At 29.9% G+C, this 15537-nt stretch overlaps 1 protein-coding gene across 1 annotated transcript; it reads left to right on the forward strand.

Annotated features, from left to right (window-relative positions):
- The first annotated feature begins 10836 nt into the window (after positions 1–10836).
- LOC118044614 (transcription factor ICE1-like) lies at positions 10837–15077 on the forward strand. Its single transcript, XM_035053003.2, is given in 5 exon segments — positions 10837–12315; positions 13584–13602; positions 13605–13807; positions 14109–14279; positions 14733–15077. Coding segments are annotated over 5 exon segments (1638 nt in total). The 5' UTR covers positions 10837–11154; the 3' UTR covers positions 14817–15077.
- The last annotated feature ends 460 nt before the right edge of the window (positions 15078–15537 follow it).

Here is a 15537-nt window from a genome sequence, read left to right on the forward strand (position 1 = left end):
TTGTACCTGTGCTGGAGGCTGCCGTATCAGTTTCGGGTTAGCTAAATGTCACGTATGGTCCCTTTATTCTTAATTGTGGTCAACTTTGATCCTTTATTTTAATTAAGTTCGGTTAGACTTGACTTGACTTCGCTATTGTGCAAATTTAGATGAGTAGGTTTAGGCTTCAAATTGGACCTAATAAAGGCTGGCACGGAGATTGTTTGGATTATTAAGTAATTGTTTGATTTTGTGGTGTAAAATTTTAAAAAATATATATAATTTTTTTAATATTTTTTAGATCATTTTAATATACTAATATCAAAATTAAATTTAAAAAATATATATTTTAATATATTTTCAAACAAAAAACACTTTAAAAAAAAACCGCTACTATAAAATAAATGAGCTCTTGTATAGTCTTGTTATGTTTTAAAGCTTTTTATATAAATTATTAGAAATTGTGTTAATTATACTTATTTATTTTGGATCCTAAATGAGTTTTATTATATGAGATTTGGAAGAAAAAAGAAGTCCTTCCATGAGATATTGAAGAAAAGGTAAATGAGTTTTATTAAATGAGTTTAGTTAGACTTATCAGTACTTCTAATCGCATGTCATTTATATCCATTTATGTAATTTTATTTCTGATTAAGTGACTATATGGACTTGCTTCGACCCGTTTTAAAAATATATGCAAAGTAGAGGGACTACATGTGATTTTTTACCCCTCGGCTACCTAACCATTTAACATGACAGCTGTCTTTTGATAGTTAATCTCACTGACGGGTTTCACACGTTTGATTTCATGTGTTACACGTGGTTTGTTATTATCGGTGCTGATGAGGATTAGAGTAGGTGCTTCACAATCTTATCGGGGGTCAAGTTTTGTTTTTCAATTTAGTCCCAATTTCCATTAAAATTTTGATTTTGAAGTCTTAAACTTTTCACCTGGCGGGGTGATTTCTTGGTATTGTTTTCCTTTTTTTACATATTTATATTGTTTTTTCCTTTTATTTCCCTTATCTCATTTAATATTTTATTACACAATAGATAAATATTTTTTCCCTCTTTGATGTTCTATTTTTTTTTTCTCATTCCCGAAGTAATAAGGTTAATTTTCTTTTCTTTTTTTAAATTGACAACTTAATCTTTTATTAAATAGTTTATTGGTATTGAAATACGAAAAATATTGGGTTTAGCGGTTTAAAATACTACTATATCCTTGCAAAAGATGAGAATACAAATTCGATTCTCAAAAAAGTGTATTTATTGAGAAGGACAGCTACGAATCCCCGACCAGGACTAGTCTCACTCTTTAAAAAAAATATGACGATATTCAAATAATTTAAAAAAAAAATTACTGGAATAATAGTTCATTTTCCCTTGAGCTCTTAAATGTTGATAAGGTAGAGTATATATGATCCTGGTAAATAGTTACAAATCAAGATTTTCTTTTTCTATTTTTGAGTATTTACATGAGGTAGCTTCCTTGAGATCTTCTAGTTTTAAAATGGATTTTTATAATTCTAATTATATCATAAATGTGAATTTAATTGAATTCCACATTATTAGAATAAGTTGTGTAAGATCTAAATGTTGTTTAGAGGGTTGGGAGAGAAGATAAATTTAAAGGAAAAAACAAACCAAAACCGAAAATAGTGTGAATAATTTGTAGAGAGAAATTGTGACACGGGTTCTTAGAGGGGAAACTTGTAAGTTGTAGGGCCTCACGATTTTGGAAATGTCAATGATATGAAGCGTGTGGGAGGCTAGAAAAATCTAGTAGATTTAGGTTCGGCAACAATTTTTGGCCTTGTTGTCAACTCTAGCACCATCTTTGAAGCTCTCGATCCACAGTCTTTGTTTTTATTTTTGTATCTTGTTCCAAATTTCCGGGGGTGGATGGAAATTGGCTTGAATCCATTGATCTTCACCACATAAAAGAAGTTTGGGGTCGACCCTAGTAGCTTACGACTCGACTCGGGTCTTGTCCCGGGTTAACTTATCAGGTTTTACAACCATGAATCGATCCTTTTGAGTTGGGTTTCTCAGCCATGGAGAATACGAAGATTAAAAGCAAGAAATAAGGAAGAAAGCAGATAAGAGTGTTCTTTCAGATGATAGGCCCGTCGATGTCCAATTGACATTGAAGGGCATGAAGCCCTGGCGCACATGAGCTGAGACCCACACGCTAGGAATTAGCCTAGCCCAAGCCACAGGAAACTCTTTATGTTTGGATTGAGGTGGGGGTAAGGGTTAAGGAGTTGACTTTTTTTAATTTTTTAAAATATAAGGGGGTTAGTTGATACGAGCTCCTTGTATATAAATATCTAGATAACTTTATATCTAAAAATAAAGAATATTGAAAATTAAATTTTGACTCGTTGATCATAGGAAATCAAGAACTCGAAGTGTGCAAAGACACTACATGATTAGTTGTGTTTTAATAAGTTAAATTTGTTATTTGTCCCAATAAAAAAAAGATGTTATATTACAACGAAAAACATAAATTTATTCAAAATATCATGATTAAGTTTTGCAGCAAATAAAACAATATATAATCATCTTAGATAACACTAATGGACCTTTATTAGGTTGGAAACCAATAGGTTTAAGTTAATAATCAGCTAACACAAGTTTAATATCTAAAATAATTCAAAAATATTGATTTTGGGCTACAACAAACTCAAACTAAAACACAATCTTTAAACAGAATGTAAATATCTAAATAATAAAACAAAACAATAAAAATACTTTTAAAATAATTTAGATTAATATAAAATAAATAATTTAGTCCAAAAATAATCTGTAATTAAATATTTCATCCCTTGTTTCTTTGTCGTGGCCAGGATAAATAAAGAATCATTATAATAAAATGATTTCATAACATTGAAAAATTTTTAACACACATGGAAACTATATTGTTGCTTATTAAATATCCTTATAGAAATTGAAAACTCTCAAAAATAAGTTGCTAAATATCCTTGTATTATGATAAAAGAAATCCTTTCTAGCTAAAAAGATTACAAGTTAAAAAGTAATAAATAACAAAATTTATATTGCATTTGTTAACCTGTATTACATAACTTTTTAGAATTTCATTTGACTTGGGATTTTAACTCATTGTATAACAATATATCTAAAAACTTCTAATGAAATTTAAATATGATTTAATATTCGAATTGGGATTTATGTTTAAAAACACAAAACCAAGTAATAAATAACATTATGCTAGATTCCGAATCATTTTTCTATTTTTCTTATACTAGTTTTTTAGATATATGTTTTGCATGTGTAGTTTCCAAAAAATTTTGTGGTATTTTCTTCCTTGGTATTTAACATGGTTTTTGAATTATATAGTAAATAAACTTGAATATTTATTAAAATAAAATATTTAAACTTAAAATATGAAATATTTATACAAAGTTTGGTACTTTTATTTTTTTTTATTAAAATATATAAAATTAATTTTAAATACACTATCAAAATTTTACTACACTACAACAAAATTAGGGAATAAATTTAAAGTTTGTATCTATAAAACATGTAAAATCAATTTTAACTACAGTATAATAAAAAAGTGCGGGCATAAATTGAATTATTTTGAGTATTCATCAGTTAAATAATTAGGATACACATGTCATAAAAATATTATAAATAACAACACTAAAACATTTCTTTGATTTATTTACAACCTTAGTTTACGTGACATGAAAAATAATGGGACAAACGATATGTTATAGGCTCCAATTTCTTTTGGAAAAAAAAATAGACAATGCATTGTATGATTTCTCTTAACTCCAACCATTTTGGTGGCTAGAAAAATGAGATTTATGTTTTTTTCTACCCAAAAACCCATTTTCAACCCATTTCTGGTAAATAAAAAAAACCTCAAAAACACCATATAAATCTTGTTAAATTAATTCATGGCCTCAAAAACACACAAAAATAAATGCCTCAAAACCCAAAACTAACCAAAAACTAAAAAATTTCTTGGGCTCAAATCTGTTTTTTAAGAAACTTTCAAGGTAAAAAAAATTATTTAATTCAAACTCTTCTCATCACATGAAACCATTTGATACAAAAATTAACTATTTGGTGGTCATATCACAACCAATAATAATTTTTTCTTTCTACACTAGAATCTGGCGAATCTCTCTCTCCTCTTATAAAAAAAATAAAAAATAAAATTTGATATCAAAATTGGATTTTTAAAAATTAAAAGGGATTGGTTATGTAAGAGCTAAAAAAGATGAGAAACTAAAATGAATTTTTTAGACAAATTTCAAAGCTTCCTCCTATTTTTACCTCATTTTTTTAACTCTAAGTCCTCTATCTTTCAATTCAACCATTCCTCTAATATATATATATATATATATATATATATATATATATATATAATTGGGTGTTTATTTTAGCTCAAAAAAAGTTAAATTATACAAAATAAAAGTTCAATGACCAAATTTGAATTTTTTTTTTTAAAAAAAAACACCGCTCCATAAGATAAAGAACAATTATAGAGCTGCGATGAAAAGCAGGAGCTCTTTTTTTTTTTTTTAATACTACAAATAAATATATCAAGGCGTTTGTTTTAAGTCCTCCTGGTTTGTTTATCATGAAACTAGTTGAAATCTTCCTTTGGATTTGGCCATGGTGTGGTTTGGATATGTGGGACAGTGGGAGACAGCATTTTGAAAATGCTTTTGATGGAGTTAGATATTCGATGGTGGCATTTGATTAGGCTTTGAGGTGAATGTGGGGATGGATATTCCTTTTTCCATTAAAAAAAAAACGAAAAACAAAAACATGGATTTATAGCTAAACTGACTCGGATGATATATTTGTTAACTCCAGTGGAGTTCGGTCGTGAGTCTAACAGATTACTCTATAAATTTTAAATTAATTTAATATATTATAGTTTTAATATTAAAATAATATTATTTGAGATTGTTTTCAAGCCAAATAATATTTTATTAATTATTTAAGTTATATTTGTACCTGTTAAGTTTACCATGTCATGCTAGGACAAGTCCTATATTATTTAATTTAAAAATTGAGTTAGATAATAACTTAAATTAAAAAATTTTAAGATTGATAAATTAAATTAGATTTAATAATAATATCAAAGAATTTTCTAGAAATTAAATATTTTTTTATATTTAATTTTTTTAAGTCGAGCATCGTAGTGCTGCGTAGTCTAAACTAGTGTAGCTAAATTTTCTTAGTTACCTGGTATAATGTGTTGATGGACCCCATGAATAATGAAAAACCAGTAAAAAATCAAGATATGATGAAAATAACCATAACTTCATCTGACAGATAGATCATACTCAATTTTTACCAAGAGATTGCATAGCCTTAGTTCTCTAATAGGCCGGTTGATTATAATAAGTGGATTAGTCTTGTCTATCTTTATGTTTTAAAAATATTTGAAAAATATTTATTTTTTATTTTATTTTAAATTAATATTTTTTTATATTTTTAGATTATTTTGATGAGCTAATATCAAAAATGATTTTTTTAAAATAAAAAAATTATTTTATATATTTTTATGTGAAAAGCACTTTAAAAAATAATCGTAACTGCATTTCTAAATTAAACTCTCAAATTATAACTACAAAATGTTGTTTTTGAAGTTTGATTATTTTAGTGTTATTTTTGAATTTACTTATTTTTACGAGTTAGTTTTGATTTTTGTTTCCTATAGGATAGGTTGAATTTTACTATGATATAAATAGTTAGTATGTTATTTTCAATTTAAGATGTTTTTTTAAATTTTTGATTTTTTTTAGTGTTATTTCTGAATTTATTTATTTTTAATAGTTAGTTTCGTTTTTTTTCCTATACAGGGTAGGTTGAATTTTACTATGATATAAACAGTTGGTCTGTTATTTTTCAATTGAATTTTACAAATTATTAAATCTCAAAATAAATTAAATAAATTTTATATGATTTTAAGCTGTAACCTAGAACTTAAAAACCCTGGACTTTCTATTTTTCGTTATATTTTGGGTCTCGATGCATTAAATAATAAACAATGAATTGTAAGTTCCACGAATATTAAGCAGTTACGTGTATATAAAAAACTAAAGATCATAGGGCTTAATCTCTAAATTAAGATTTAAAATTTCATATTTTAGAAAAACAAATTTGATAAGGACATAAATAATATAAGAAAAATTAACAACAAGAATAATCAATACACTGTTCTCCAAATAGATTACACGCAAAAACTTGAATTTAAAATTTTATTTTTAAGTAGTTTGCATCTCTAATATGCTTAAAACATCTTAAATAAACCCAAAATAACAATCTAAATAAAGTAAAAACCCAAAACATAGAAAAAATAATATAAATCCTGAACAAACTAAAAACAATAAATTATTAAGCAGAACATTTCATTTCTTAGACTAAATAGGAAAAACATAAAAATAACCAAAGAAAAATAATTTTCCTTAAAAACCCATTACATCGGTCTTTATGGATTGAGAAAAACTCGCCCTCGAGTTTAAATTATTCTTACCTTAAATAAACATAGGACAATCAAGGCTTGCCAATCCTTTTCTTTTTCTTTTTCTTTTTTTCACTTGGGATGCATAATAATTCTAGATATCAACTTCAATCCATTCATATTAAATTTTACATAAGAAACATCAATTAACAAATGGTTTATTTTCGGCCGGTTTTCAAAGTACTGAATTACAAACCTTAAACATTTTTCATCAACATGTGATCCCTTGAACATATCAACTTTATAATAATAGTAAACTTGTAATAAAATTTATCAACATAACTCAAATTAATGATTTTTTTTTTTGTTGAATTACATTTTTATGTTCTCTTTGCGCTCAACCTCCACCTTATCAATGAGAATACCATTAATGACATTATCATTACTATCACTATCATTACTTATGACATCATCATCAACATAAATTTGATCAAAATAAGCATTATAAATTGGAGAAGAATACGAGCCCACACCTATCTTATCATAAATGGGATCATCAAAATCTCCACAATATTCATCCTGAATCAAGAGGTTATCTCCTATAATTATGCCTCTAAAATGGATTCTTAAGACTAATCATAGATTTGTAGCCACTTTTTTCACGAATCCTTAAAAACCTTACCTTTGTCAATTGACGAATTAATTTTACAATCTGTTTTTGCATGTCTTTTGTCAACAAGTTCTGGACGTCTCTTTTTCAATTTAAAACCTCCTCATCCATTCTCGCACTGACATGTCGTGTTCTGAGACGATCTCTTTTAACCATGATTATTTAATATCACACAACAACTACTTATAAAATTCATTGGGCTCTAATACCATGATTATTCAAGAAGCACTGAGGGCCTTGGCTTGGCGGTGAGGAGCTTGTCTCTTCGCTGCTCTTGAGTTCGAGTCCTCATGTGCACGTCTGTCACCCCCGCAGTGCATTACATGTCCACTGGGTTTGCAGGGTTTTCAGTGGGCTGTGGGATTAGTCGTGGTGCGCGCAAGCTGGCCCGGACACCCACGTAAATCAAAAAAAAAAAAAAACAACACAAGAAAGACAACAAGAATAATCAATACATAATTAAAAGATTGACAACTTTCCTTGAAAACCTACTACATAGAAACCCTCGAATTTTCGATTTATCACATGAAACTTTTCCCTGTCGAGTGTTATGTGTAAATGAGTCGGCAATTAATCCATAGCATGACACCCTCTCATGTAGTTGATTGTGTGTAAAACAACAGCATTTTTCCATTTATGAACAATGAGCAATGATGGGTAGGGTGGGTGGGGTAACCCAAATTGTTAGGGCAGTTTTTTGTGTCCCCAGCCAGGTTCACGGGGTTGCACAAGAAATATTAAAGGCGACTTTCCTGCCCTGTCTATGGCAGCTGAACTGCGACATATTTAAAGACTCGTATCTCCTTTTCGTTTCTTTTTTTCAATTTTACATTTATTTCAATTTAATGTGGTCCTTATCTCCACCTGCTCATACATTGGCAACGTAGACATAGGAGTAGTTCGGAATTGACTTTTATATATATATTACTTTTAATATTCTTTTTTTTTTAAATACTTTAAAAATTAACCATTACAATATTCATTAAATAATTTGCACCTCCACATTCCCAGACATTACTCTTCTTCTCTCTCTCTCATTCTTAGCAAGCAATAGGTTCGAATCCGAGGAAGGGAAGTGGATTGATATAGAGTTTAATAATTTATAATTCTGTATTTGTAGAGTGAATATTGTGTATAAGAATTTATTTTTTCTTAACTTCAGTGATTTTTTTAGAAAAATCACGTCATTGTCATCTCAAATTCAAAAAGAACGTGTGGGTCAAGGCATTCTATCATTTTTAGCAATTATTAAACCAAAAATCATCACTTGATTTTGCCATTTAAATCACTATTTATTTTATATATTTTAAAAATTTTAAAAATATTTTATTTCTTACTTTAAATTAATATTTTTTAGTGTTTTCAGATTATTTTAATGCGTTGATATCAAAAATAATTTTTAAAAATAAAAAATATTATTTTAATATATTTTTCAAATAAAAATACTTTGAAAAATAACTGCAACTATACTTCCAAATCAGACCCTACTAAAATAAATAAACAGTACCCTTCTCATGCATACACACGAAACCAATATTAAACCATAGATAAAACGAAGAAAAAAAATAAAATTTTGGAGAGGTGGAGGAGATGAAGGAGGGGAAGGAACTGTTGACCAACCGAATCTTGAAAAAAGAAAGCTAAGGTTCTTGATTGGGTATTAGGTGCGGTGAAGTAAAAAGATTCACGAGATACCCGGGGCTCCAGAGAAAACCTATCTACGTATATCATATATCCTCCTCCTCAAATTTATTCCCCATAAATAAATAAATAACAATTACAGAAATCTCTGCTCGAGCCCTTGAAGTAAAGTATATTTTGAAAACAATGTATTTTGTTTTTTTATTTATAAAATGATGGTGTTAATTAAAATGGATAACTTCTGTTTTTAATCGTTATTTTGATATATTATATTAAAAATAAAAAAATTATTTTAATACATATTTTTAAATAAAAAAAATATTTTTAAAAAACATAATAAAGAGTCGTAATTCTCGGACAATATCTTAATCTCTTTGAAATTGGCATGGGATATGTGACAATCTATATATATTAAAAAGATTTTAGACAATGGCTGTTGCAGTTCATTGTATGCAAGTGAAGCCAGTTTCAGTTACAGTTCATTGCTTGTAAGAAGAATTTATTGTATATAAAAGAAATATACAAATTGGGACCACAGCTTAAAATATTCTCTGGTACGTACCAGAGCAGCAATTGGCTCCTTACTATAAGGTATGATATGAAATAATCAACTATCTCCAACAATGCCCTCCCTAACTTTAAATATATTTTTTAACAAACATATTAATTAATTTATATATCATGGACTGTTATAAGTTTTTTTGTGCTTGAAATTTATATAAAATTTTATAATTTGATCAGATAAAATTAAATGGTACAGTATTAAAAAAAAACTAGTTAGTTCTTAAAGGGAATAAAAGCACACACAAGCGGTTTGTACACGATAAACTTTTATTGTTGAATGATGAGTAACTAATAAATATTTTATTATTATTTTTTAGAATTTACTTTGAATAAAAAAAAACGACAGAAGTAAAAGATAATAAAACCTATATCTAAAAAATAAAAAAGATAAGAACACCTTCTATTCCTGTCTTTCTTGAATCATAAAAAGTAAATAATTTGACAAGCACTAATTATTTCCCCGAGCACATCTACATAACATTTTTTTTTTAATTAATATGTGTATTCGGGTTAGCTTTACATATTTTATTTAATTTTATATGGGTTTTTTAAATTAATAATATGTAAACTTTAGTAATCATCATATTAATAGCAACTATAAAAATTTAAAACACATGAAAAAGCAAATACATTGATTCTAAACTCCTGACCACCTATTTTTTTTTTTTAATGGATACATAAATAAAAAAAATATGCAGGACATGGCTCAACGCCAGTGAAGAGGAATTTAATCTTGATAAGTCGAACTAAAAATACCATTAATTTAAAAAAAAAAAAACTGGTACAATTTAACAAACAAAATAAAGTAATAATTTCAAGTCATTCTGATTCTTTAGTTAAGTTAGGTAAAAATTTTGATTTAATAAAATCCAATTGTTTGGATTGGAGTTTAATGTCTCTTCAACACAATCAAACTTATATAAACTTAATTGACACCAATAATAAGTAAATAAAATTTAATAAAAATTACCAACGGAGTTGGTGTTATAATTTAATAGTTCATGCTTTTTTTTCAAGTTAGTCTTAAGTGCTTGTTTTGCATTGTGACATGTTATGTTTTTTAAAATTATTTTTTCTTTTGAATTGATGCATTTTAAAAGTTTTTTTTTATAATTTTTATGATATGAATAATTTTTTTAAAAAAAAAATTTTTTAATTATTTTTTTAAAAGTATCATGAACTATATTAATCAAACACATATTAAGTTCAAATAAAATAATTATCATATTAAAAGTTTATTTAAGAGTATGAAAAGTATTTTTTTACTTGAAAATAAATTAAAATATTTTTATTTTTTGATATTAATACATTAAAATAATAAAAAAAATGATAAAAAATATTAATTTAAATGCATAAATCTCAGATAATTTATTATTTTGTCCCGCTAAAATAATTAACATAATTGCTGGGAACTTTAAAACGGAAACTCTCTGACGTGGGGTCTATCGTTCCTGGCAGCGGCAACCTGTAAGTTGTAACAGGAACAAGATGCACAGAATTAAGGTTAGAAGAACGAGTGGCCCTGATGTGATTCCCAACCCAACTGGGTAGACAAAACACAGAAAGAGACAAAGCTGCCTGTATGTAGAGTTGTAGTGATTCGAGTAACGTTCAAAGGGATAGCGTGCCACATCCCTTCTCTAAAATGGATATCTTTTACCTCTCTGGCTCCTCCAATGCCAGTAAAGCTTAGCTTATAAAAAGCTAATGCCCTTTTCCTTCTGCAACGTCCTCTTCTTTCTCTCTCGCTCTCTTTAAACCCCTCTCTTTCTCTCCTTTTCTTTTTTAAACAATTTGTTTTTGTTTTCTTTCCTTCAGTTTTCTCTGAAAAAGACTAGAAAAAACCATGCTTTATAGACTCAATAGCAACAATATTTGGCTTGAAGATCATAAAGAAGAGCAAGATTCAACAACAAACCATCATCACCACAACAACATTACCAATACTGCGGCTGGTTGTGGTGGGGTTATGTTGGAGGGAAAAGAAGAAATGGGTTCTCTTTCTACTTTCAAATCTATGTTTGAAGTGGAAGATGAGTGGTACGTGACTAACAGCACTAGTACTATTCTTCAAAACCATCAAGATAGTATCAAAGACCTCACCTTTTCACCAAGTCTTGTCGACCCAGATAATCTTTTGCTTCACCAAGTGGATTCTTCCTCTTCTTGTTCACCTTCTTCTTCAGTTTTCAACAATTTGGATCCTTCTCAGGTACATTACTTTATGCATCCAAAGCCCACTTTGTCTTCACTCCTCAATGTGGTTTCTAACAACCCTTTAGAGCATGGGTTTGATTTGAGTGAAATTGGTTTCCTTGAGAATCAAGGAACAAATTCAACTACAACAGCAAATGTTTCATCTCTGTTAAACAGGGGAAGTGGTGTTTTGGGGAATTTTGGGAATTTCACTGATTTGAGTTCAAACAGTCAGATTAGTATTCCTAATTTATGTTCTGATCCACAATTTTCAAGTTCCCGCATGCTTCAGTTGCCTGAAAATGGTCCTGGGTTTAATGGTTTTAGAGGGCTTGATGAGATTTCGGGGAATCAGTTGTTTTTTAACAGGTCTAAATTGTTAAGGCCTCTTGAAACTTACCCTTCAATGGGCGCACAGCCTACCTTGTTTCAAAAGAGAGCAGCTTTGAGGAAGAACTTGGGTGAAGTTGAGAGAGATAAAGGGAAGAGAGAAATGACTCAAATTAGTGAAGAGAATGACAAGAAGAGAAAATTTAGTAGTGGAGATGATTTTCTTGAGGATGTTAGCTTTGATGGGTCGGGTTTGAATTATGATTCTGATGAATTTACTGAGAATACTAAGGTGGAGGAGACTGGTAAGAATGGTGGAAACAGTTCAAAGGCGAATAGTGGTGTTACTGGTGGTGGTGTGGATCAAAAGGGGAAGAAAAGGGGCCTTCCAGCTAAGAATTTGATGGCAGAGAGGAGGCGCCGGAAGAAGCTTAATGATAGGCTGTACATGCTGAGGTCTGTTGTTCCAAAGATCAGCAAAGTAAGAATTTTCTTCCTCATCATTTTCTTGTGAATTTGAATTGTTCACTGCTATTTTTTGTCCTTACAATCATTTAATATGTCTTTTAGCGTGATAGAATGTGTTTGTGATTTGTTTTGTTTTTTTGAATGAGTAGCATCTTTTGTTTTTGCATGGATAAAAAAAGTTGCATTAAATCCTCTCACATGGACCCTGGTACCCTTGTTTACTTTCACCATAATCCTTTATTTTTTCTCCATCATGAAGTTGTTGAATTGCAGATTTCGTCTTTTCTTTTCTTCCTTCCTTCCTATGAATCGATTAAATCCTATGACTTTCAATTCCTTTTGCTGATATATTTTACTTTCTTCCATAGACTTAACAATCCTCTCTATCTGTGCCTGTTAGAAGCTCCATGTTCCTGACGCTTCTAATTTGTCTGTGTTTCCTGCTTGGTATAGTTTGCTTTCTTGCCATTGCATATTCATGGATCTCGGTGTTTGGTTTACTTATTCACAAGGTTGATTATCAAGCTTGCATTCAGCAATGAGTATTTTAAGAAATCCACTTCCAATACACAGCTTTTGATTCTGATATTATTTGCAAGCTTGCTTAAGAGATCTGAGATTGTGTATTGAACAAGAGAAAAGATAAAGGTTGGATTTTATTTCAACTTTTAAGCTTTGAACCATGTAAGAAAATCACAGGATACCTTGAATTTGTGAAAGTTCTGCCGAAAGCCAAACTCTTCCCCTTCACAGTCCAACATAATTTGCAACCTACTCCCAACTGTTTGTACTTCCTCAATCAGAAAGTACATAGCCTGATTCATTGTATTGTGGATCATAAGAGTAGATTTTTTAATTTTCCTCCGAAACATCATTTCCCATTCAGTTTTTCTTACTGATTCAGGAACCACAGAAGAAGCAAACAAATTCAAAATGACCTATTTTTTACTGTCTGCATTGGCTGAACTCTGGTATCTGCCATTGAAATTTTATCACTCTTTGACATGACGATTCAATAGTTCATCTTGGACTGAGGAATATTGAGATTCATAACAGAGATGACAAATTCTTGAAACAATAGTCTTTCAGTTTTTGCACTTTCTGTTTAATTTGGCTGATCTCAAAAATGCTTTCTCCAAAATCTGACGTTTCTGGAGGAAAACAGAACTCTTCCGCTCTTTAAGCCAAATTATTTAAAGATGCATCTGGATTTTGGAACTCAAATTTTTCACCCGTGCTTTAAAATCATATTATGGAGTTTTATTGGCCTTGCACTGACAGATGGATAGGCATCAAATCCTTGGGATGCAATTGAATACTTGAAAGAACTTCTGCAAAGGATTAATGACCTCCATAATGAATTGGAGTCAACTCCTCCCAGCTCTTCATTGACGCCAACCACTAGTTTTCATCCTTTGACACCGACTCCATCAGCACTGCCCAGCCGTATCATGGACAAACTTTGCCCCGGCTCATTGCCAAGCCCAAATGGCCAACCTGCAAGGGTAAATTTTTTTATTTTTTTTTCTTATTGCCTCTGTTGGATTTAGCATGGTTGCCGAACTAGCTTATCCTATTTTATACTTCTATGACATACAGTTTCAGTTTTTAAAATTTCCAAAAAAGGGAACACTTGGATATTGTGGGCTCTGAATAACCTATCGAGCACAATGTTGGTCTCATTTCTCATTTCTCATTACTTGGTTGTGTGTAGTCTGTTCTCAAGTGTATATTTTAAAATGGATGGTTCATTTTATATTACATGAGCGTTTCATCTGTTGAGTTACTATTTTGCTAAACGTACAGGTCGAGGTTAGAGTGAGAGAAGGACGAGCTGTAAACATCCACATGTTTTGTGGCCGCAAACCAGGTCTTTTGCTCTCCACTATGAGAGCTTTGGATAACCTTGGGCTAGACATCCAGCAAGCTGTCATTAGCTGTTTCAATGGTTTTGCCATGGATATCTTCCGAGCTGAGGTACGCTTTCTCCTTTACTTCCTAATCTAGAATATACAGCTAAACTCCACATGATGTGTTGCAAGCCTTGTCTAAAATGATACCTGTTAGTTAAAAACAAAGCAAATATCATATTGTTTATGGTGATCCCATTAGTTGGTATCTATTCTCCATTAAATTGGAAGTGAAACTTTGAGGTATCTTACGCATTGATCCCTATGATTTTCCAACTTCGACCTTTTTATATAGCAAAGATTCGAGCTTGTCTGTTTGCAAATCTCTTTTAGAATCTTGGGATGTATATCATGCAAATGGCTTTATTTATATCCCATCGGATATACTCTCCCTCATGACTTCCTTCTTGCATCTGTTCGAGGGTTTACCTTCTCATTTAGATGTACACAAACTTGGATGCGATTGTTGCGTTGTATGTGTTTCATCCTTGGGTTACTGACATGTCGTTTTATTTCTCAGCAATGCAAAGAAGGGCAGGACATGCATCCAGATCAAATTAAAGCAGTCCTACTGGATTCAGCTGGCTTCCATGGCACGATGTAGCAATCAGTTGAACTTGAAGAAAGGTTATGAAGCTCAGTTGCCTGGTGACGGGAAAAGTTGCTCAATTGTTGTCATTCTGTCAATCAAAGTGGTCTTCCATGTCACCAATAGCGTTATTAGTTAGTTGCCTCTAAAGGCTGCTGTAGGATAGGTATCATGCAGAAAAACTCACCATCAGTTTAAATTTTTGAAAGAATCAAGATTCTATAATCCCCTGCCTTGCTTTCAGCATTTCAATAAAAATACCCATTAATTAATTAATCAACATATACTAAAGGGCTTGGCTCTGAACAAACAGTGAAAACTAAGCCCTTTTACCGGTGGTGATTTTTTTTTTTTTAATATTAAATTTATTGGGTATTATAATTTATAATTTGTTTTGATTTTTTTCTATAAAGTTTTCTAGTTTTATGATTCAGGTCACGAGTTTTGCGGGTTAGCTATGTTGACTAAAGTTATTTTTTTGTTTTTAATTATTTTTTTCTCAACTTTATCCTTTAACACTGAGTTAAATAGGAAATTAGTAGAAAATTGAGTTTCATAATTGTTTTTTTATTTTTTTCTATGAGATTATCATGATTTTATAATTTATAACTTAGGTTGACTGATATTTTTCTATATTTTTTATTTAATTTTATCTTTTAATATTAAGTTGATTGAGAATTAAATTTTATAATATTTTTTATTTGTTTTTTATAGAGTTATCCTGATTTTCTAATCC

The sequence above is a fragment of the Populus alba genome, chromosome 12, assembly GCF_005239225.2.
Source record: "Populus alba chromosome 12, ASM523922v2, whole genome shotgun sequence".
NCBI lineage: Eukaryota > Viridiplantae > Streptophyta > Magnoliopsida > Malpighiales > Salicaceae > Populus > Populus alba.